This window comes from Delphinapterus leucas, chromosome 6, assembly GCF_059928025.1.
Source record: "Delphinapterus leucas isolate spDelLeu-1000000601 "Yukka" chromosome 6, BTC_Dleu_Yukka2, whole genome shotgun sequence".
Lineage (NCBI taxonomy): Eukaryota > Metazoa > Chordata > Mammalia > Artiodactyla > Monodontidae > Delphinapterus > Delphinapterus leucas.
Genome location: NC_143134.1, coordinates 107195333 through 107220391, shown reverse-complemented (window position 1 = coordinate 107220391; position 25059 = coordinate 107195333). Strand labels below are relative to the sequence as shown.

The 25059-nt window shown below is 41.7% G+C and overlaps 1 protein-coding gene across 1 annotated transcript in view; it reads right to left on the bottom strand.

Moving 5' to 3' along the window:
* The window catches only part of PAPPA (pappalysin 1), a 255828-nt gene that overhangs the window by 133423 nt on the left and 97346 nt on the right, over positions 1-25059 (bottom strand). The window contains exons 8-9 of the mRNA XM_022579137.3: positions 10452-10580; positions 4538-4629 (exon numbers count right to left, since the gene is read on the bottom strand). Coding sequence (XP_022434845.2) covers positions 4538-4629; positions 10452-10580 — 221 coding nt within the window. The remainder of the gene's footprint in view (positions 1-4537; positions 4630-10451; positions 10581-25059) is intronic.

Below are 25059 nucleotides of genomic sequence, written 5' to 3'. Positions count from 1 at the left end.
CAGCTTTTATCAGCAGCCTGTCTGTAGTTTATGACTCAGTGCTTTAGAAACAGAATTCCCAACGCTGCGAACAATGCCTCCAGCCAGAGCCTGTTGGGATGGGGTGTGGGGAGTTATCATTTCACTGATACCACATTTTTTAGCTGAAGCTTCAGGCCTGGTGTATGTTATATTTTATAAAGGGGGGAAAAGGACAAGATAAGTTCCACATTGCTGGGGATGTAGCCTCATTGCCTAAGAGGTCTTGTGGGTGGTGTTCCTTTTCACAAGCAACTTATTATGTGTTGGGGATGAGGGCTCTGGGGGTGGGAAAGTGGGAAAGGGAAGTCCCAGGGTGTTGCATAATAACACATCGGCACCTTGGGAATACTTCCGGATGTGTGGGCTCCTGCGAAGTGAACGAGAATGCCACCATAAATCTGTCACCCACCCTCACACTGGTGTTACCAAAGCCAGCGAAAACATTAGCCCGACTAAATGGTCGGTGACAAAAAAATAAAAAAGCAGCAAAGGAAGGGACGAAGAAAACATGCAAGGAAGGATGGAAGGGAATCATTCAGCTGGGGAGGCAGAGTTGCAGAGTAGAAAATGCTGAGGCTCTCCGTCTGGAGATGGGATCATAGCTCTATGAACCGTGTGACCTCGGGCAAATTCAGGCATCCTAGTAGGTCTCAGATCCCTCATCTGGACATAAGAGACCTCACAGAGGCTCACATTGAACAAAGGTGCATGACATAAGGCATGCCACCTGGTGGGTATCCATACATGGTGGTTGTGGCTGACACTCACCCCCCCACCTCAACACACACGGAAGTAATGGTTAGTGTGCAACTTGCTAGGAATGGGGCTAAACCTCATAGCATCTTAAGACAACAATCTTCAGTAGGGATTCTAAGTGACGATCAACAGAAACCAACTTTGCCTAACTTAAGCAAAACAAGCAAACAAGCAAAATCTATTCACAGCATATTGGATACTTATGGAAGTCTCCCTAGGAGGGTTGGAGAGTGTTCTGAAGCCTGATTCCAAGCTCAGGATTAGCCCCCAGGACTGCTCTTGTGAAGACATCTCAGAGCTGTGGCCACACAAAGTCATTTCAGCACTAATACAAGATGCTGTCATTGGTACTTTGGAAACACATGGGTTGTGGCCACTCCCGCCATCTTCATCAAAATGATTTCTGCAGGGTCCCTATGTCTTCTGATTCAGTCTTGGGTTGGTGTGTATGATTGGGGGTCAGGGGGAAAGTGTAGGTCACATGCCCACATTCAGCTACAAAGGGAGGCTGGGAGGAGGAGATGCTTGCATGACCAACTTCTGTCGTGGGGCTCTGCCTCACTATTATTACAACAAGGAGAGTTTTTTCCTAAATCTAGGAAAGGGATTCAGATAGTAAGTGTCCACAAACGTTGGTAAATATCTTCCACAATTAAGTCCCAGGACGGTTACCATTTTCTGGGTGAGAACACTGAAGCTTAGCGAAGGTCCCACGTCTAAGCCATGTATCAACCCAAGTCAGTCTCATTCAAGCCTGTCCTCTCGGCTACCATCTTGATCACCGTCTTGACACATGCAGAGATGAGGACAGCATCCACCCCAGCCAAGCCTCCCACACTCCAGTCTCATTTCTGTGACTCATTAAACCTGGATCTTCTGGGAGCCACAGATTCACTGTCTAGTTTTCAACTATTCTTCTTTGAGGAAGATGCCTTTCTAGACTCAAAGCCATGGAGTTCGTCCTTGGAATATAGTTCCTAGGCAATGGGATCTCTGGACAGACTCCTTTCTTCCTGGAATGTCCTGAATCTCTGTGTCTCTCTAATGGAATTCTAAATGGTGAGCTGGGGGGTGCATAGCTGAGGTCCTTCGTCTAACACAACCAAACTCAATACGCAGGGGGAACAGACAGCCTTCCCTGGACACCATCCACACCACCGACAGTTCTGTATTCCATTCCATTAATTCATTACACGAATTGCTCCACAGTAGTATGTTCCTTGCTCACCGCCAAAGCCCTACAAGACCAAGAGCTGTCCTGTAAAAAATATCTTGCAGGAAGCTCAGCACAGTTAGCTCTGGAGTCAGACTCTCTGGGTGGAAGTCCCAGCTCTACCACCTCACTGCATATCCTTAGTTCACTTCCCCATGCCTCAGCCTCCTCTTTTGAAAAGCAGGCACTAAAAGGGTCGTTAGGAGAATGAGAGTTATAAATGTGCTCGGCATACAACAGGTGTTCAGTACATAGCAGCAGCAGCAGCAGAACGCTTAGGATGCACTACAGAATAACAGTATATAAAGTGGATGTATGAGGCTCCAAGTCTCATCCTCTTGGTAACTCCCTCATCTTCACTCCTCTCCTCTTAAGCCTTTCAGTTAACACAGCTTGAAAATCATGATCTATTCCAGTCATTTTGGCCAAAGTGTAGGTGGGGAAGGAATACCCAAAGAGCTAAAGCAAGATAGGGCTGGACTCACAGTCTCCTAAGCCTTACCACTGTATGTATAAAATTCAGTTATTTTTCTAAGCAATGGTGAACCATGTCATAACTCTCACCTCCTCTTTGCGCTAGGCTCCAGCAACCAATAGTATCAGTGACCCGCAAATCCGTGGACCAGCAAATGTTGCCTGTAAAGGGCCAGATAGTAAATATTTAAGGCTCTTTGGCCCACAGGGTCTCTGTTGCAACCACTCGATTCTAGGGTCGTAGCAAAAAAGCAGCCATAGATAATAAGAGATGGGTGTGCTGTGTTCTAGAAAACTTTATTTACAAATATAGGCAGTAGGCCAGTTCTGGCCCAAGGATTGTAATTGGCAGATCTGTTCCATGGACAGTACCATATCCTAACTTAACCACATCGTACCTTCTTCCCATAAGCGCTGAAGTCACGTGCCATCTTAGTGGCAGTAAAATAGGTGGACACCCTCCAGCAACATCTGACAGTGATGTTGGGCGCCATGAGGATGATGGCAAAGGCAAGAGGTGGTTCAAGCAGAACTCACGATTCTGAGAAATCGTCACACATTCTGGAAACCATACAACAGAAGTGCAGATAAGGCTCTTAGAGACCACCTAACCCAATCCTTTCAGTTTATGGGAGGTAAACTGAGGTCCAGTCTAGGGAAGTGACTTGGCCAGCTTCAAGCAGCAAGTTCTCAGCACAGCTGGGACCAGAGATCCTGGTTTTCTTAAATTTAGTCCAAGGCTCTTTCCACCCTACCACTAGGCTCATATCAAGGTTTTATTATGAATCATACTCAAATCAACAGAGGAGAGAGAAAAAAAAAATCTTCTGCCCTTTAAAAACCCAAGGCCCTGACCGGAAACTGTCCTGCTCTTCCTCCCTCCACATCTTCCTTTCTTTCCATCCACGAACAGTTTCGGGACACCTCTATTGTGTTGCTCAGCCCACACGTGGTGCCAAGGAGATAGTAGGTGCTCAATAAATGTGTCTGAGAATGGAATACAAGGTAAATGATACACGGTAAAAACCTCACAAAGCTCACAATATATACCAGGGGAAGAAAGGTCTAAAAGCTCGCCTGCAATGTGCTGCAAACGCGAGGAACCGATGACATTTCCTCCCCTTTAGTCCTCCTAGAAAATTGCCTTTCAGTGAGAAATCTTCCCACTGACGTTTTCATCCCTTCCTTAGATGGAACACCTCTCTCTTTTGTACTTGCAAATGAATTGTGATTAGTTTTCACCTCCAGCCCAGGGGATTAGCCAGGGGACCTTTGATCTTCAGGTATCGATTTGCATCTTAAAGGAAGCATGATCTCATCTGGGCCAGCTCAAAATTCCATCCCTGCCCCCCAGCCCCCGTCTGTTTACCAGCCCCGGGCTGACCAGGGCCTCCCAAGTGGGGCTAAAACAACAAGATCAGCCAGACTCCTGGGGAAGGCAGAGGAAAACAAATTTCCCATCTGACTCCATAAAGGTGGGAAAAGGACATTTGCTTTCTAAACACAGGCTGGTCTGCTGGTCTGCTGGTCTGTTATTTCTCTTTCCTCAAGTCAGAGAGACTAGATCCTGGCTAGAGGCTGTATAGCAAAATGAACTGAGCTTGTGTGTGAGAATCGGACAAAATCAGGTTCGAGTCCTGGTTCTGTCTTCAATCCTAACCTGTGTGACTCTGGACCTGTTTTAAAATCTCTCTGGCTTTTGCTTTTTCTCATCTCTAAAGTAAGAATAAAAGCCTTAAAAATCTATGCTAATAATTAACCTGGAAGTTGGCATGAAGAAAAGGAATAATGTATGTAAGGTAAAGCTTGATCAAAAGGGTTGCCCATCATCACCATCATCTATGAGATCATAAGCTCCATGAGGGCAGGGATACCTGCCATTTGTTTGTTTCCATTGCTGCATTCACTAGTACCTACAACAGTGCCCGGCCCCCTAGGAGGTACTCAATAAATATGTGTAATATCAAGGAGTGAATTATCATTTAGTTACAACTATTGCTGTTACTGTAACTGACTAGCCATTCTGCACTGTCCACTTCTCCAGCCAGGCCCAGAGAAAGGACAAGGACTTACCGATGCAATTGAAGGAAACTTCCTGTCGGCAGAAAAGGGAGCAGCCATCCCCATTGATCTTATTCATGTCATCACATTCTTCACCTTGGCTTCTGCAGAATGGATATAGAGGGGGAAATTTGTCAGATCAGCTTCAGACCCACAGCTGGACATGGAAAAGTCCCTCTCCGGGGTCAGGAACTTTCTGGTGAGGCCTCGGGCAAGTCCCTTTCCCTGTCTGAGTTTTCTGTTTCTTCCAAATGAGATGCGTACAAGGTGAATCTGTGAGATTCTATTATGTTTGCCTTACTGTGTTTCTGATGACAAAGTAGAAGTCCTGCTTCAAACCCATTTGGTGAGATCTCCTTAGTTAAGTTAGCAAGTCAGATGGGAGTAACAGGAGGATGAATGAACAAATGGATGCACAGACTTTGCTCCAGCGTGTCTGGGAAATCACATTTCCATTTTATTTTTTAAATTTATTTATTTTAAAATTTTTATTTATTCATTTTTGGCTGTGTTGGGTCTTTTTTGCTGCATGTGGGCTTCCTCTAGTTGCATTGAGCAGGGGCTACTCTCCGTTGTGGTGCGTGGGCTTCTCACTGTGGTGGCTTCTCTTGTTGCAGAGCATGGGCTCTAGGCGCGCGGGCTTCAGTAGTTATGGCACACGGGCTCGGTAGTTGTGGTGCATGGGCTTAGCTGCTCCGCGGCATGTGGGATCTTCCTGGACCGGGGCTCAAACCCGAGTCCTCTGCACTGGCAGGTGGATTCTTAACCACTGCGCCACCAGGGAAGACCCATCACTTCCACTTTAAAATTGAGAATTTGAAGAGAATTTTGGAGTCTCTAAGGTACAACTGCTGTTCTTCACGATGCCCTGCGTTAGCCCTATCCCCATACCCCCAGTGCACTTAAAGGTAAAGATTTTCTCCATCCATGTGTTCAGGTTTGATCTTCCTTAGATCAGAAAACACTGCCTTCTCCATTGGGTGTGTCATTTCATAGTGTCAAGAACTCTAAGGCCTGTGTCCTATGCTGTTAAGGAATAAAAATGCCTCCTCTCGTTTTATTTTGAGGAATTATTTCCGTCACCTAAGGATGATTCTGCAGTGGTTAGGATGGGCAGAAAATGAGCAATGCTCTCTGAACTGGACCTAGGGAAAGGGAAGGAGGAGTAACAACTGAAAGTCTGGATGGGTTACCACTTTCTGGAAAACTCCCATCCATTTATTTATTTATCTGCATTTTGTCTGCATTGGGTCTTTGTTGCTGCATGCGGGCTTTCTCTAGTTGCGGTGAGCGGGGGCTACTCTTCGTTGCGGTGCATGGGCTTCTCATAGCGGTGGCTTCTCTTGTTGCGGAGCATGGGCTCTAGGCGTGCGGGCTTCAGTAGATGTGGCTCGCGGGCTCTAGAGCGCAGGCTCAGTAGTTGTGGCACACGGGCTTAGTTGCTCTGCGGCATGCGGGATCTTCCCGGACCAGGGCTCGAACCCATGTTCCCTGCATTGGCAGGCGGACTCTTAACCACTGAGCCACCAGGGAAGTCCCTCCCATCCTTTTAGTAACAGAAACTTGGGTTTAGAGCCCCATGTTCCAAACTGGGTGATCTCAGGCAAGTCCCTTAATCTCTCTCTCTCCCTGATATTTCTTTGACAATTTACATCAATTAAAATAAAAAATAATTAAACTTTCCATTCCTTAGTCACACTAACCACATTTCAAGTCCTCCATAGCTGGATGTAGGGAGTGGCAAATATATTGGACAGCACAGAACCTATTTCCAGTATTGCAGAAAAATCCATTGGACAGTGCTGTCCGGGGCGTTGAATCTCAGTCTTCTCGTGGGCTAAAATGGAGATAATTACACCTACTCCTTAGCGTTGGTGCAAAAATGGAACGTAACTTAATGCGGCTGGCCTGGCGTGCGACATACAGTTTAGATGCTCAGAGAGTCACAGCTCCCATGCCCACCCACCTGTCCTGGGGGGTCTCCTCAGAGTGTGTGGCAGTTGCCCCTTCATCCCCAGAGACCAGCTGGGACCTGTCCCAGCATGGAAGAAGCCTCAGACTTTGCCTTTCACCCGGGCAATTACACTGGGAAATGTTTGTTGCTTTTAGGAGGTGTCAGAGTAGCAGGACGGTGCCTTGTAATCAATCCTTACAATGACTAGGACATTGCATTGATCTCTGAAGAGCCACCCAATTTCTCTCCTGTCTGCAAACCCATGAGAAAAGAATTCTGCTGATATATTCCAAGCTGGGCCCATATTCCAGTCTCTGCCAGCAAATCTTGCACTGGAAATTGGTGGTGGCCTTGTGCTTCTTAGCTATTTTGTGGGTTATCTGGGGAGAGATTTTTTTTTTTTTTTTTTAACCTGGGCTGGTTTCCCTAAGCCACAAAGAACACTTCTAACCCGTTCCCTCACCACCCAAACAATATGTTCTATTGGTTTAAGCAAAACATTAGGGTCACCACAAATATCTTCTAGGCATGACAGATCTATCATTAGATAGACAGGTTCTGAGAAACCCTCTTTGACCTCCCAGGCTGGAGTGGGTGGCCATCTTCTCTGAGTCCAAAGACAAGGGGCTCCATCTATCAGAGCACTTGTCAAACTGACTGCCTTTGCCTGTTACTTGAGAGCACTCTATCCTAGGCTTTAAGATGCCAAAGGACGTGACAGAGGCTTTGTCATCCTAGCACCCTGACTCCTGGCACAGTGTCTGGGACAGAGCCAATAGCATGTGGTTACTCCTTCACTTGTCAGTTTTGCAGGGCTGTCAGTCACAGCAAGGCAATGGTAAATCCAGATGTGAACCTGGGCCCTGGGCTCACATCTTGGTTTTGCTCCTTACTGGGTGTGTAAGCTTCAGAGAACCATTTTAGTCTTTGTGTGCAAGTTGTCTCTTTCGTAAAGTATGGTAATAAGACCTATCTCACGTGGTTGTTGGCAGGACCCAAGGAGATCATAATGTAGCACAGTGCCTCCTGCCCAGTAGAGTCTCCATGAATATTTATAATTATCATTACAAGACTCATCCAGTGCTTTCATTCATCAGGGCCCTCACTGAGTGCTGTAAATTCCTTTGCATATGTACAGTAAATTAGCGTGTATCATCCCATGAAAAATCCAGTTAGTGAAGACGGCATCCTTTCTTTCCTTCAAAGTTTATTTTGTTTTGTTTTGTTTTTGCTTAGGGAATCATCCATAAGCTGCATGCAGTTTTCTACCAAGTATGTCGACACCTATTTGGTACCTGCAGGTAATTCAACACGTATTTGATGTCTATGCAGGATAGTAATTCTAGGTGAAAAAATACTAAAAATCTTTGTTAAGAAAACTATTTAAATTACTACTACTACTACTACTACTACTACTACTAGTAGTAGTAGTAGTTTTAGATCATTGAGAAGAATAATATTGTTTGCAGTGTTTCACCAGTGCACCTATATCTGATTCCAAAATGGATAGACTGAACCATAGATCACTTCCTACACCTAGTGAGTTTCTTTTTTTATTCCTCGTGCTAAATTAGAAAATCCCAAATCACAATTATGGGTTGTCAGCAATGATCGTGACTGTTTCCTGGATATTCTGGATACGTAGCTCAGTCTTGTACCCACAGATGATAGGGCACCTTCCCTGGAGACTCAGGTGCTCAGGGTTCCATCAGACAACAGCTGCATCAAAAGCTAGAAGTCAGGGCTTCCCTGGTGGCGCAGTTGTTGAGAGTCCGCCTGCCGATGCAGGGGACACGGGTTTGTGCCCTGGTCCGGGAGGATCCCACGTGCCGCGGAGCGGCTGGGCCCGTGAGCCATGGCCGCTGAGCCTACGCATCCAGAGCCTGTGCTCTGCGACGGGAGAGGCCACAGCAGTGAGAGGCCCACGTACCACAAAAAAAAAAAAAAAAAAAAGCTAGAAGTCGATGTCTTAATGTGAGAGAAAACAGTGACTATCTTCCCTTTGCCCACTTTTGTTACATTAAGCACCAGAAACCATATCTTCATGTTTGGTTGTTGCATTTGGAGGAGGATCTTACACATGACAGCACGCCATCAATTTCATTCTCTGACAAGCGAGGAGTTTTATCTTCTATGCTTGAGGAGTCAAATTCTTGGCAATCAGGTGGTTTGCATCACAATTCAACCCTTAAAAATCCTTATATTATCTCCTCCATATGGAAATTGAGATAATTCAGCTTTGAAATTATACATGCAGGACATTTAAGACATGAATATATATCCCTGAGATACATCACTTCAGCAAGCCACTTGAAATTGTGCAAATAATCATTACTGGCCTTTATCAATGTCAACATTAAAAAAAAGTAATTCGTTATTTCAGAAACTTGACTTAGTACCTTTCTCGTAACAGCTGGCATACTTCAGTGTGTATGGGGGTGCAGAATCTTACACATACTGTTATCTTTTTGCACAGTAAGTAACTCACTGGCCCGCATCTGATCATATTCTCGACATCTACTTTTCCCTTCAATGCTGAGTCATGACCAGAAAGCAAACTGCTGGCCAATAACAGATGTCTGTGCAGATGGGTATTCTTGTGCAAACTCTTTCCTTGCGTCACTGTGTCATCCTTGCTGTGTTCCTATCTGGTCCTTTCATTCCATAGCAGGTTTCCAGTGTATATTACACACCGCAAAATCATCAGTACCAAATTAAATTGCTCTTGACCTCAAGCACTAGTGTCAATGATAAACTAAAAGAAATAGTCATCGAGCCCTTCTCTTTCATATATGAACTATACCTATGAGCCGATTCATGTTCTGTACATCAGTGGTTTCATCCAACTGTGAAACAAATTCTCTTTAGAGTGCCCCTCCCCCTACAGAAAAAGTCATTGCAATTCCATGTTGCACAGATATTACGTGACACCCAACAGTGCCATTTAATGAAGGAATTTTGCCAATAGCTTGCTGTGTCATCTCCATACGTAACATTTATCATTGAATCTGCCAATAGTTTTAAAAGTCCCTTAGCAACAGTGTGACTAGTAACTGTATTCACAATAAAGAACACAATTTTAGCAATAAGGAACTTAATTGTGCATGATTCTTGGTCTCTTTTTCATCTCTAGGAAGAAAACCATTCAATTTAGTGACCGAAAATACTTCTGTGCTTATTCTGGAGGAAAAAAACCTCAAAGATTTACTTTTTTTTCCCCAACAATGCAAAAGTCTTGATGGCTTCTTGCAACTATTTCTCAGTTGTATAACATCTTGCCCTGTGGACAGGGGATGGATGGACTGATGATCCAATAAAATCCATTTTTTAGACACACAGCTTTATATCTTCTAATCACACTTTTCCTTTTTTGGCTGCTCGTGTGGAATCTTTACACTTGCCTCCCTGAACTTATAATCACATTCAATATTCACTCTGCAGTACTGTTTACCATCACGGTTTCAACATTATAGAGAGTTGAAATATTTTGCTGTCTTTATAAGGCTCTGACCCAGTTTGTAAATTGTTGATATAACACAATACGACAGAAATAATAAATAAACATGCAGTTTTAAGAAATGTAAATGGTAACTAGCAAAGAATGTAAAAGTGTTTGAACCTAGGTGCACTGTGTCCTGTTAAGTGAATGTGGCCTGGGGTGGAAAAAACTAATAGAATCCTTGTAGTACACATAGAACAAGAGCATACTGGTAGTAAGTGCATAATGGTAGCTCTATGGAAATCTTATATTGTATTACATGCTTGAGAAACGTGTTTGTTCAAAAAAGAATCATTGCTTTTCTCTGAGGCCAGCGAGCTGCTTGCAGACAAATTGGCAGACTGCTGAGGATCCCTCGTAACTCACAGCTCAACCCTGAAGGGTATCCCGTAAGCTCTTCTATTTGGCACCCTGACCATGTCTTGGCCTACTTAACATCGCTCCCACTCCTCTCTTTAGTTAGGCCTACTTACTTCTGGATGATGCCATCACCGCAGTACCCACTTCCATGGATGTAAGTGGCAGCAGGTGATGGCTCACTCTCTTCGTTTCCTGAAATAGTGATGACCCAATACTGGTACACGCTGCCAAGATTTAGATCCCTGGAAAACATAAAGAAGACTATTAACTATACAGATGCGAGGCTGGGGACAAACAAAATGGATCCCCTTGAGTACCTGTCTACCAGTCTTGCTTGTTTTTGATATCACATGCACATTTAATTATCCAATAATTTTATTTGTTTTTTTTTTAATTTTACTGAGGTAGAGTTGATTTACAATGTTGTGTTAATTTCTGCTGGACAGCAAAGTGACTCAGTTATACATATATATATTCTTTTTCATACTCTTTTCCATTATGGTTTATCACAGGAGATTATAGAGTTCCCTGTGCTATACAGTAGGACATTGTTGTTTATCCAACCTATGCGTACTAGTTTGCATCTGCTAATCCCAAACTCCTAACCCTTCCCTCCCCCACCCCCCTCGGCAACCACAAAGCTGTTCTCTATGTCTGTGAGTCTGTTCCTGTTTCATAGATATGTTCGTTTATGTCATATTTTAAGATTCCACATATAAGTTAGTTATCCAGGAATTTTTCATGTCTACTGTGATTAAGGCACTCTCCCATGCATGATGGACTACACTAAAATGTAGCATCTAAATGTCCCTAAAATGACACAGTACCATGAACATTACTAGGTACTTTTTATCTTTAATTTAACCCTTACAATAACCCTGGTGGATAAGAATTGTATGGTATGTGCCCCATAATGAAGGTGTTTGGGAGAATGCCATCCAGGAAAAAATAAATGGGAGAAGCAAAGGCACAGAGGTGGGAAAGCACCATGCGAGATTCTGTGGGCACTGTCTGATCTACTGCCCTCTTTTTAAGATCTGAGCAGAAACCCCATTACAAGCAAGCAAGCCCTTTCCTTCTGTTTCACATCCAGTGATTCTCCATCTCCCTTCCACTTGCTCCTCCCTGTGCCTCTCACTCTTGACTAAATTAATAATAATAGCAGCGTCTATTAATTGAATGTCAGGACCAGGGCCAAGCACTTTCCATGTGTTTTCTCATTTGAGAACCAAAACAATACTACATGTGTACTAGTAGTTTCATGTTTATTTTACAGATGATGGATCTGAGGCATAGAGAGATCAAGCAGAATGCTTACAACCACATGACATTAAATTATATCCTGCAGTCTGCCTCCCTAATCCCTAGTTCAGGTTTGTTTTAACAATCTCACTCCTTACAAAGGGGCATCTTGTCCTGGAACCGCAATTCCAGGCATTGGTTCCTGCTAGCTTTCCAATTTGCCTAGATTGCGTCTCTCCTTTGCTCTCAAGACCTCCTAGAGCAATGCCTGGTCTACCTTCCTCACACTCAACCTTATACCAGATTACCCCCCTCCCCTTCTTAGCCCCTCTCATCTCCCTGCTTGAATTCCCCTGCCATCAAAGGAATCTGGCTACTGCCAATTATCTTCCAAGGCAAAGGTATATTTATCCGCATGACCAAATCACCATCCTCATTTCCTTTTTGACCATTTCAAAAGGAAATGTTATTCTCTTTCATCTCCCTCTGCACCAGTTACTTAATTTTTAATAATAAAAATGTGTCATGGGAAAAAACACAAAATGGTCATGAAGACAATTCCTATCAGATTCCAGAGTTGGGGTGAGGGGGGATTCCATAAACAAAAGGACAGTGTCAAAAACATCTCAAGTTCTCCTGCCCATCTGTTGTTTCAGCTGCTCTGAGAGCTAGGGCTGTCTGGATAAGTCCAATAAGATAGCAGGTGCAGCGACAACAGTCAGACAATGTCTCCTGACTCTCAACGCAATGATGAGCTGGAGTTTATGAGCACTGAAGGAGGCTGGTGAGGAACACAGCCTTCCTGAGAATGTTGGGCTTATTATCCAAAGAAGAGTTTGTTTCAGCAGTGGTGGAGCAGACAGGAATATTGAGGGTAGACCAGAAGTCCCTGGGGATTCCAGCAGTGCTCTGTCAATGAAAATTAAGTGGATGAAATGCATAAAAATCTTGAGATACTGTATGTATGAATGTACGAATAACTGGTGCCTTGTAAACCTCTGAAATGCTAATTTGTTGATATAATTATAGGCCTTTAAAAAAGTTTACTGGATATTTTAACCACCTCTAGACTAATGAATGTACACATTTTCAGATAATGCTTCTAAAGCTGGAATATTGTGGCAGGGGGAAGAGTGATGTTCCCAGGGGAAACATGAAGGTACAAGATAAAGATGACATGCATTCTACTGTACATTAATTTTCTCTAAAATATGGAGGTACATTTTATATTAAACAGTCATGGCCGTGTTACGGAATAAAATAAAGATGTTTCTTCAGGCTACCTCCCAGGCCACTGGGGGCATATGGTCACTGTCTGAAGCAGATGGAGCACTTCTGTGGAAAAGCATGAGAGTGTGAAAATTACTTCTCTACATTGTGCTTTTCATTTGTGGTGTGTGTCCAAATGATTTATGGATGATAATATTTAGGTGCTCTGCTAATATTTGTGAATGCTCTCCTCCTCCCCATGCCTTGCCCTCCCTCCTCCCCTTCCTTTCCTTCTCAGGAAACACCACTGTGAGGGAAGCAAACATGTGTTTCCACCCTGGCTTCATCATTTGCTAGCTGAGAAGTCATAGGCAGGAGCCTATTTCAAATTAGCCATAAACCTAGTTTCACAGCCTTTTCCCACAGATCGAATGTAAGAACATATATAAAGCACCTATGTGCCCAGCGATTGATAGATAGTTAAACAAATGTTAACCCATTACAATTACTGCTGAATTAGCAACATTCTCACTCACTGGAATTATGCTGTGCTCTCTTTCCTAGAAGGGAAGAAGTGACAGATAACTATATATAAACTTGGTCTGGTAAACCCATGAAGATGAATGAGGCCACCATCTATCATGTGTGCCATAGCTTGATGGAAAGTCTCTTTTCTACCATATCGTTTGGGTAGAACACCCTCATTGCCTGCAGCTTGCTGTCTCTCTAGGTGGCTATTCTCAACTTCTGCAATTTGTGGATCCCAGAAGCTTTGTCTTTACCCTGGGGCAACATCTGTCCCCCAGTAACTTCCACTACTGTCCTCCTTGTTACCCACCAGCATCACATAGAACATATCTGATTGGTAGAGGAACCTTAATAACCCTCCTTACAAACTGTGTATGCGTGGCACATGCATCATTATCTCAGAAGCCGGAGAGTGGCTCTTTGAAGCAGGGGCTGTTATTCCAAGTTTTCAGATAGGAAAACAGAAGCCCAAGTCATTCCCTTCATAAAAAGCTAGGGAAGAAAGAACAGGATACAAATGCTATTAAAAAGATTATATTTTTCCACTGAAGAATTCTTGTGATAAAACTACATGTTCTCCAAGTTAAAGTTACCATTAATGCTAAACTAGGGCTCTTTTCTCAAGAGCCTAAGGTAGAAGAAAGTTCTTTCAGAAGGACAGGGTAGTGGCTTCTGAAGGCTTTGCTGGAGGTTAGGACCTATTTCATGGTTGGTCTAAAAGTAGGACATTTATGTCAAGTTGTTCCTTTCAGCTGCTCTGAAAACCATCTGGAAAGTCTTATGCTGTCACTTGAACTCCTTCCCCTCCTGAGCCTCCCACATCCAGGCAGACCCTAAGCCTTGTCAATTTCCCCCACCCAACAGCTTCCATGTCATTCCCTCTGCACCCCTGCTGCCACCTACATCCCATACTTGATGGCTGAAGCAGCCTCTGGCTTGCCCTCCTGCCTCCAGCATCTCCCTTTTCCAGTCTTTCCAACACCATCAGAATATTCTTAGATCCAAAGCTACTCTCCTGCTCAATATCTCCCCACTTAGTGCAGTGATGGGAGCATGCTACCAAGCTGAAACCTCCTCTTTACTCTTTGTTTGGAACTAAAATTTTACCACTTCATCTGAAACATGATTAGCTTCATCACTTCTGATTTCTCTCATAGAATTCTGAGGGCCATTTTATTTTATCTTTATTTAAAAAGCTAACCTCCACTAGTAGTTAATCATTAATTCTTCACACTGCATCTCACATTAATTTCATGTTTTTAGCTAGTAAATGCAAATGACAGTATTTAAACGTGATGAGATTATTTTGAAGGGTTGTTTTTTTGCAGCCTTGGTATGACTTCTTTTTTTTAATGTTTTTAATGTTTAACCATCATTGTTTCACAAATGTCTCAAATGACATATCTGCCTTAGGTTTGCATTTCTGGCAATTAGAAACAAAAATACTGACATTCCTAAGTGGTAAGATTTTTCAGTATTTCTCCTCAGAAAATGTATTGATGGTAATGTGTATCAAATTTGGAGCACAACCTTATAGAAAATTTAGTTACATATTATAAAATCATTATCTTAAGAATATGTATGTTATTAAGGAGGCTAAGTACCCCCATGACTTAGCTTTTGGCAAACGTCTATTTCTTAAAATTATGGTATGTAATTAATATCATGATAGGTCAATTAAAAACCCCTCTGAAATCTACAGGTAAGTCACTTTACTTCTTTCGGTCTGTTTTTCTATCTTTTAATTAAGATATATGATTCTTCTCCCATACCAATGTGAAGGTAAAATGAGAGCTATGAAAGTACAATAGGAGAAAGAGGGAGGGAGAAACTCATTGCACAATGGAAATATTCCATTTTGCTTCTTCTAGGAAACTCTCTCTGAGCCTCTCTTTTTTTTTTTTTTTTTTTGCGGTACGCGGGCCTCTCACTGTTGTGGCCTCTCCCGTTGCGGAGCACAGGCTCCGGACGCGCAGGTTCAGTGGCCATGGCTCACGGGCCCAGCCGCTCCGCGGCATGCGGGATCTTCCCGGACCGGCGCACGAACCCATGTCCCCTGCATCGGCAGACGGACTCTCAACCACTGCGCCACCAGGGAAGCCCCTCTCTGAGCCTCTTGATTCCTCCTTATTGGCCTCCTATTGTTTCCATATTATAGCATTCATTTATCACACTCTATGTCTCCAAATAGTCTGTGTAACTAAACTGTGTTATACTTTTTTGATATTCCACCTTCTGCAATAATTATAGCAATTGTAGTTTCCATTTGTTTCCTATTTATCATATGCCAAGCACTATGCCTTCATATGAATACTATCATTTAATCAAAACAACAGTCCCTTGAATAATTACTATGAAAAGTTTTCAGATAAGGAAACTAACACTTAGGAAGGTTAAGTTATCTGCCTATAGTCACACTGCTTTTGTCAGAGGGCAGGGACTTGAGCCAAGTCTAATTCCATCCCAAGACAGTGCTATCTGGAGATGGAAGCCACAGCTGTTATAAACTGGAAAATATAGCAGAATAGAAGTTAGAAGACCTAGTTTTGGAATCAAGTAGAGTATCCATACAAAGACCAGTTGGAAAGTTCCAGAAGTCAGGAGAGACACACATCCTTTTAAACACCACCACTGACTCACTCACCATGGGCAAGCCATTTCCTCTCTCTGAGCATCCATTTCTTCATCTACAAAATAGGAATCCGGGAAGAATGTGACGAGCAGCTCTAATTTAATGAGGAATGAGGTGCTGCATCTTTCTGCCATGAGATTTTCTACAAGCTAGGAGCTGCCTCAGCAGTTAAAATCCTGCACTGAGAACGGGTATAGTTCAGGATCCACCACCCAGATTGACTGAGCTGGGAGACACGGTAGGGGGAGCACCTAGGATGCCTCTGGCTTAGGAAGAGCCCAAGTATTCCAGTGCTGCCTGGGACTAAGGGTGAGAGGGTAATGCCTGGGCACTCTGTATACCATCTTCCAGCCAAGAATGGGAAGAGAAGGAAACGATCACTTTTTGAGCCTGAGATGATGTGCCAAGGGACTTTACACATACCATTACAATTGTTTTAAATAGAAAATACATTAATCACATAGAAGAGTACAAAGACCACTATAACAAATGTCTGTACACTTACTCCCCAGCCTTGTCAAATTATAACCTTTTGCCATATTTTCTCCATATCTTTTATTTTTGGTGTAAAAGAAATAAAATATACTGTTTTATATATTTGTTTTCAACCTACCCGTGTGCTCTTCCTGTATCCCATTTCCCTCTCTCCCATGAATGTTTTTATACTTCTTGAACGTACGTATTGTTTTGCATGTTTTGAACCTCCCAGATGTTTTAATACTACATTTATTATTATGCATCTGGCTTTATTTTTTTTACCAAGCATTGCTTTTGAGATCATACATATTGATCACGTAGATGATCAATAGATCTGCACGTGGATCTAGCTCATTATTTTCACTGACATAAGTCTTTTACTGTATGAACATAACATACTACATCTGACCATTCTTTCCTGATAGGCACCTGGGTTATATCTCTCTTATTAGTAGTATCATTATTATGTAATCTTTTTTGTTATTTCCAATAACGTTGCCTTAAACATTTGCGTTCATGTTCCTTTGCACATAAAGCAAGAGTTTCTGAAGGAAATATATCTAAAGTGGTACCGCTAGGTTAAAGATAATTGCACCTTCAGCTTTATTAGATATTGCCAAATTATTATCCAAAATCATTGTACCAATTAACACACCTACCAGCAGATTTCCCATTGTTCCAGGTCCCTGGCTGCACTTGATTCCACCAAACATTTGATTTTTGGCCAATCTGATGGGTATTAAATGGTATTTAATTACTATTTTACTTTGTGTTTCCCTGATTACCAACAAGCCTGAGTATCATTTCATGTGTTTGCAGACCACATATGTTTCTAGCATGCTGATTGCTTGTTCATCACTTTGGCCTATTTTAAATTGGGTTCTTTTTCTTTACTGATATGTCATGCATTTATAGTTACTGGATACTAATCCTTTGTAATGAAAAGCTCTGCAAATACCATTTCTAAGTCTGTGACTCCTAGATTTGTTTTTTTCATTCTGTTTAGGTTGTTTTGTTGAATAAAATTTTTTAATCATTTCCTTCTTGATTGTCCTTTTCATGGCTTGTTGAATAAACGTTTCTTTGCTCCAAGGTATTAAAATAGTATCCCCTATTTCCTTTCAATAGCTTTAAGTTTTATTTTTACATGTATGGCTTCAATCAACTACAAATAGTTTTTTAAATGATGTGTGGTAAGGATTGTTTTCCCCCCAAATAGGGATGAATCATTTGTCTGACGTTATTTATGTGAAAGTTAATCCTTTCACTACTGAATTGTGATGTTGCCTTTGCCATATATCATTCAGAACTTAGATAAGTTTTTTTTTTCTGGGTTATCTTGTTTCATTAGTCTATTTTTTTTCTATTATCTTATCAATAGCAGTCTGTCTTAATTTCCATAGTTTTAAACAAGTCGATTTATGCTACAAGTCCATTCTATACTTTGGTTTTAGCAAAAGACCCTTCTAGCAAAAGACCCTTTTTGCTCTCTCATGTGAAATTTTAGTTTCATTTTTTGAAATGCCTGTTGTGATTTTAATTCCAATTTCACTGAGTTTATAGATGCATTTGAGGATAAAAGACTTCTTTATGACATTGTATCCCCCATTTATACACACAGTTTATCTCTTTATTTATTTAGGTCTTCTTTTATGATTTCAGTAAAGTTTTAAGGCTTTCTTCATAGAAACTGTGATGAGCTTTTATTAGGGATATATCCCTAACTTTAAGCATTTTATAGATGCCAGTACTACAGTACATGATAGCTTTAATCTATCTATCCATCCACACACATGTATGCATCCATGTGCATGTATATCTCTACTTGTATCCTCATGTCTTGTAGCTGACAAAAAATAATTTATAAATTGATATTCTATTCATATGTTCTCATAGACTGTTTTATTCATTCCAGTAATTTGTTGATTCTTATTAATTTTTCTTTGTAGTCTCTTACAGATGAGGATAATGATAGCTTTATTTATTTACCTATCTATCTATCTATTTATTTATTTATGGTTGCGATGGGTCTTCGTTGCTGCCTGCGGGCTTTCTCTAGTTGCGGCGAGCGGGGGGCTACTCCCCCTTGCGGTGCACGGGCTTCTCATTGCGTTCGCTTCTCTTACTGTGGAGCACAGGCTCTAGGAGCGCGGGTTTCAGTAGTTGTGGCGTTTGGGCTCAGTAGCTGTGGCTCGCGGGCTATAGAATGCAGGCTCAGTAGCTGTGGCTCACGGGCTTAGCTGCTCCATGGCATGTGGGATCTTCCTGAACCAAGGATCAAACCTGTTTTCCCCTGCATTGGCAGGCGGATTCTTAACCACTGAGCCACCAGGGAAGTCCCAAGTTTCTCCCTTTTCAATCCTCAGAAATTTTGTTGGTATTTCTCGCCAAGCTGGTTTAGGTAGAACCAATGGTGTTACTAGTTTTGTTTTGTTTTCTATCATGAAGGGACCTGATTTTATTAAGAGTTTTAAAATTCTGCATCTAGTAAGACAATTTTATTTTAAAACATCACTTCATATGCTGGTATTGTGAATTACATTCATAGAGCATCTAACTTTAAAGTCTCATTCTAGGAAAATCCAGCTTTGACACAATGCGTGTGTCTGTTTGAGTGTGTGGCTTTTAATACATTGATAAATTCTGTCTGCTATTAACTTGTGTAAGGTTTTTGCTTTTTGGTCATACATTTAATTGACCAAAAATTTTTATCTTCTTCATTTATCTACTTGTCCATTTGTTTATATATTTATGTGCTGTGTTGTGGACAGAAATACTGTTCTATGTGATACTGATTCTTTGATATTTGCTGAGATCCATTTTTTGGCCTGGGACATGGTAAATTTAAAAAAAAAGTGTTCTACATATCCTAGAAGAAAATATTTATACTTAATTCAGTAGCAGGGTCCTATATATTTTTATCAGATGACATATTTTTTGTGTTGTTCAAAATCATCTATATCATTATTTTAGTTTGCTTGTTCTATTAATTATGGAGGAAGGTATGTCAAAATATCATAATATTATGGGTTTATCACTTTTTTTTTAGGTAAGAGTCATGTTTGATTTATATATTTTCAGGTCATGTTATTTGGTATATCCAAGCTCAAAATCATTATATACCTTCCTTTTATCTTTATATGGTGAACTCTTTATCTTAGAATTTTTTTTGGTCTTAATGTTTCCTTTGCCTGATGATAATATTAATGTAACATTTTGGTTAGTATTTGCCTGGCAAATATTTTGCATTCCTTTACCTTTTACCTTTCAGTGAACTTAGCTTTAGTTAAATCCAACCTGAGAGTCTTCACTTTCATAGTCGACTTTAATCTGATTAGTGTAATGACTAGTGTATTAGATTTATTTCTCCCATCTTCTTTGTGCTTTCCATTTATCATTATTTTTCTCCGCTTATTTATTTTCCCCCTTTCTCGCTTTCATTTGGGTGTACTGGATTTCTTTATTTCTACTCTTTAGCCCTTCTTACTCTGTCCATCTAATTTTTGCCGACTATATTTTCTAATTATATTTCTTTTTTTGGTTATACTAAAATACAAATATGCATACTTATTATCAAAATCAAAATTTAATAAAAACTCTGATGTTGATTTCTGACCCTTACTCTTATATTTTTGTGTTTTTTAAATTTTGACATGTCAACTCATGTTCATTGGGTTTTAATCTGTGACAATCATGTGTCCCCAAGGTGAAGTTTATATCCTCCCTCAGAGGATAACTTCTAGGTACCCTTGGAACATTACTTGTCTAGAACGATTTCTTCTTCTTCTTTTTTTTGTTTTTTTGCGGTATGCGGGCCTCTCACTGTTGTGGCCTCTCCCACTGTGGAGCACAGGCTCCGGACGCGCAGGCTCAGCGGCCATGGCTCACGGGCCCAGCTGCTCCACGGCATGTGGGATCTTCCCAGACCGGGGCACGAACCCGTGTCTCCTGCATCGGCAGGCGGACTCTCAACCACTGCGCGACCAGGGAAACCCCCTTCTTCTTCTTCTTTTTTTTTTCTAGTTAGTTTTTCAGTTTAGGCATTTCCAGACCATACTACGCAGTGTAAACTCAAATTTCAAATCTTTCTGAGGTATAGGACATAGACATAGATATGTTTTCCCTAGTATACTCTTTCACTAAGCATGTAGACTTTCAGAGGTCCTAGCCTTATTTTGAAGCCTTTAGTTATAAGTCCCCACCCTGCAGAGTTTCAGGGCCAAATCTCCACTCCTAGAATAAGCAAGCATATTCAATCCACTCAGTTGCCAAAACTGATGGCTCTCCCTTATCCAAACTACATCAATAAAACTAGATTCAGGGCTTACCTGTCTAGTTCTCAGTTCTATTTTATTTTTGCCTTTAGCAACACATTTTTTGACTCCTCTGATCTCAGTCATGCATTTTAAAGGATGCTAGTTATATCAGTTGTATTTTATCTGGAATAGAGGTTTGTACTGGAAATATTTTTAGTTTGTTAGTCCAGCATATTTCCACATACAATTTCTAAAATATACCTCGAAGGCAGAAATCATTTGCATTGTGCAGTTGAGGTTCAGTGTAGTTCAGCGATCTGCCCAAGGTCAGGGAGATAATAATTATAAAGCAGAATTTAAATCATGCTGTTTGACTCTAGAACTCTTGACCTTTCCAAGATATTGAGATGCCTCCTTGGGTAAGTGCATGCTAGCGAGCAGTGCATTAATATCCAATCAAGTACAGAACACTGCAACACTGCAACTATCTGAAGATAAGGCAAGCTCCCCCTTATAGTCCTGAAGTCGTTTAGGAAGCTGCAACTCAGACTAAAGTAGATTTTATTTCTTATGTAGAATTATAGAGCAACATAGCTTAAGCACTAACATATTGCGAGGTGAGAGCCGATTTTTTTTTTTAATTGAGAAGGGATAGTGTATTATCCCAGCTGCTTTATGTTTTTTTCTATCCATAAAGGTTACCTATACTTGCTTTAACAAATTAAAGCACTATGTAAAATAATTAAAATAGAGTAAAATTATATCAAATTCCATCACCTTGAGGCAGCTATCAAGAACATGCTGGTCAGCAACCCTTCATGTATCTTTTTATATATAATCATACACAAACACATACAATTTTCTATGAATATAAGATCACAAATATGTCAATACCACTTCATCTCTAGTGTTCATGAAAAAAGGCGCATAGGAGAAGTAAACCCAGCTAGTCAGCTTTATGCGAGCTAACTACTTTCATGGCTTTGACTACTTTTTCAAATTCTGGATAAATATATTTATATCTTGTTCATCCATTCATTCATCCAAATAGCATTCACTGGGTTGTCCCAGCTTTTCCTAGGTTTCTTGGATTCAAAGATCAGTAAAATATAGTCCTGCCTTTAGGATGCTCATAGGCTTTTGGGGAAGAAAAGACATTAAAATGAATGGCTTTAACGCAGCCTAATATATACAATGGAATATTACTCAGCCATAAAAAGAAACGAAATTGAGTTATTTGTAGTGAGGTGGATGGACCTAGAGTCTGTATATAAGTCAGAAAGAGAAAGACAAATACCGTATGCTAACACATATATATGGAATCTAAGAAAAAAAAATGTCATGAAGAACCTAGCGGTAAGACAGGAATAAAGACACAGACCTACTAGAGCATGGACTTGAGGACACGGGGAGGGGGAAGGGTAAGCTGTGACAAAGTGAGAGAGTGGCATGGACATACATACACTACCAAACGTAAAATAGATAGCTAGTGGGAAGCAGCCACATAGCACAGGGAGATCAGCTTGGTGCTTTGTGACCACCTAGAGGGGTGGGATAGGGAGGGTGGGAGGGAGGGAGACGCAAGAGGGAAGAGATATGGGGACATATGTATATGTATAACTGTTTCACTTTGTTATAAAGCAGAAACTAACACACCATGGTAAAGCAATTATACTCCAATAAAGATGTTAAAAAAAAAAAAGTGTAGGGGTCTGTAGGGAGCACGAGTAATATCAGACACAGGCTGTGGAGGAGTCTGAACTCCTCAAAGAAGGTATCCTGGCTGGACAGGATGGGTAAGGAGAAGCCAAGCCATGAGGAGGAGGACAGAAATGGCTTTTGAGTCAAAGGGCATAATAACATTTGTTTTGTGGAAGACCATTTCAGTAGCAGTATAGATAGGTGGTTTGGGGGAAAAGCAGAAAGACCAAACATCTGCCCACGGGATGGACTGATGCAGGAACACACTGAGTTCCTACCAAGTTCTGGCACCATGCTCGACGTCGTCATATTCTATTTTGATTGAAAAGAACTAAAACTGGCAACAAAATATCCTTCCTCACTTAACGCTTGAAGCTGTGTGTAGTCTTCTCCAAAGAATTTCTTAACATTCATGCATTAAGGTTACACACACTGTTCTTTCCTACATGTGATAACAATATGCTCCTTCATTCCAATTTCGTTTGGGTATCACCCTGGATTCTTCAGAGAACACTTTACTTTTGTTCTAGGTTGAGAGGTACTTTGGTCTTATGTTTTATTGGAAGAGGGCTGTTGTTGATTATTTGAAGAAGACAGAGAATATCCTCTGCCTTGGGAAGCGACAACATGAAAGGCAGTTTGACGTCACTGTGGATGTCACCTGGACCACGTCAGGAAAAATGACTACGGTTATTCCATTAACTTTGGTTGTGATTTTCGATGAATTAGTTCTCCTCTCTGGACCTTGCTTGCCTTGGGCAATTCAAATAAAAAGCATGTATGGAGCTTCTGGCAGGAGTCATTCCAAAGATGAAGAAGATACCACCATCACTGATCTCAAATAGTTCAATGGGCAAAAGAGAGGATAAGCCAAGTACAGTTTGACTATAATTCAAGGCAGAGCTTGAAGAGCACCAACAGAGAGGAGGGTCCAATCGTGGTTAGAAGGATGAGAAAGGGAGAGTCCTGACACCTAGATTAGGTTGATCCCTTCTACAGGTGTCCATATCCTCCCATACTTTATTATAAAACTCACACCCTTTGTTGTAAGCAGATGTCTGTCTTCCATGGTGTACATTAAGCGTTCTCAGGACAGAAAAAAAACATTAGCCTTTCATTGCTACATCTCTGTACCCAGCACAGCGCTTGGCACAGACTAGGTTTCCAACAATACCCGCTGAAGGAATTAATAGTCGGAGACAGTGCACGTGGGGAACATATCAAGACGTAAATGATAAGCATGGTATTCTGGGCAGTAGGAACAGCCCAGAACAGGACACAGGTTAACCTTATGAGATAAAGAACAGTGCATTAAGACTGGCCTGCAGGGTAAGCCAAAGGAAGTGCTAAAGTTTCACGAGAATGGTCAGTTGAGAGTGTAAGGTAGATGGTGGAGGGTTCTGAGGCGAGATGTTAGGGCTTGAGTCATTGAGGGATGGAAACCCACTGTTGTAAAAGCAGGGGACTGGATGTGATGATTTCCCAAGTCCCACACCTCCAGCTACAGAAGTCAGAACTTAGATGTGTTAGCAGTAGTCGAGACACTGAACCGGCACCCAGGGCTTTAGACAGCCTGGGTTCCCTCCACCGCCACCTCAGTAGACTGCGGCCCTTCCCATTCATGTGGAAATTAAAGCTTTGCTTTAATGAAATCTTAATCTCAGAAGGGTAAGATTCCATTGCCAAGAAAAGAATCTTTGTTTGGGAAAATGGACTTTGGTCTTACAATATCCATCCACTATTATCCCTGGTGACCACTGTGAGCTCCAACCCATGGTCTGGATTAAATGAATGAGGACTGAGAAGGCAGGGATCTGAGAATCCACTGGGCATGTGTATCCCTCCCAATGGGGCTAGGGTCCACCCCTGTCACACAGGTAACACTCAGCTCATTCTTTTCGGACTGACAGTGCCGCCCTCACTCTGTATAAGGCTCAGGAAGGAGCAAACGTATACATGCAACTGACTAATTCCAGCAGCCTTGGATATAATTGTACAAAGATCTGCCCTGGTACCAATTTAAAACTCAGTAGCACATTTAATAAAACTAACAGTTTGCAGCCAAGGCCTTTGTTATTTTGTTTTAATCATCTTTTACCACCAACTGAAATGATTTTCTACTTTCTTGGTGCAGTGAAATAAAATCCAAGAGAAAGAATGGGGGGGACAATGTGGAAATTATAAAAGATTCAGAGTTTCAAATCCTGGGATAAGGTCACAGCAGCCCTGAGAGTTAACTGGTTGTTTGTGTCAGGCTGAGATTTGAAGGGAAGACATTTACCAGTTTGGGGGAAACGCCACACCTGTATAGCATTAAAGAAAGGAGAGAGGAAAAGAACTACAAGGGACTCTTGTTTTTCCTGCATGCAACCAAAGGTGATGTGTGACAGCTTCCCCAAACACCCCTGCTGGTGATGGACAGGTCTCTTGATTGCAGAGCAGGGGCTTGTGACAAACTGACTGGTCGCCAAGACCCCTGGGAGCCAAAACACCAGATATAGTCGGAGGTAAACAAGGCATGCAGCACAGGGTGAAAATGGAGGCCACACGGGGGCCAGGAGTCAACAGAGGGACCCAGTGACAGCTGGTGATTGAGCGGCACTAACTGAACACAGTTGTTGAGGACCAGGGGCCAGTGGGGAAAGCAGCCTCCCTTCTCCTTCCTGTGGCCTCTCT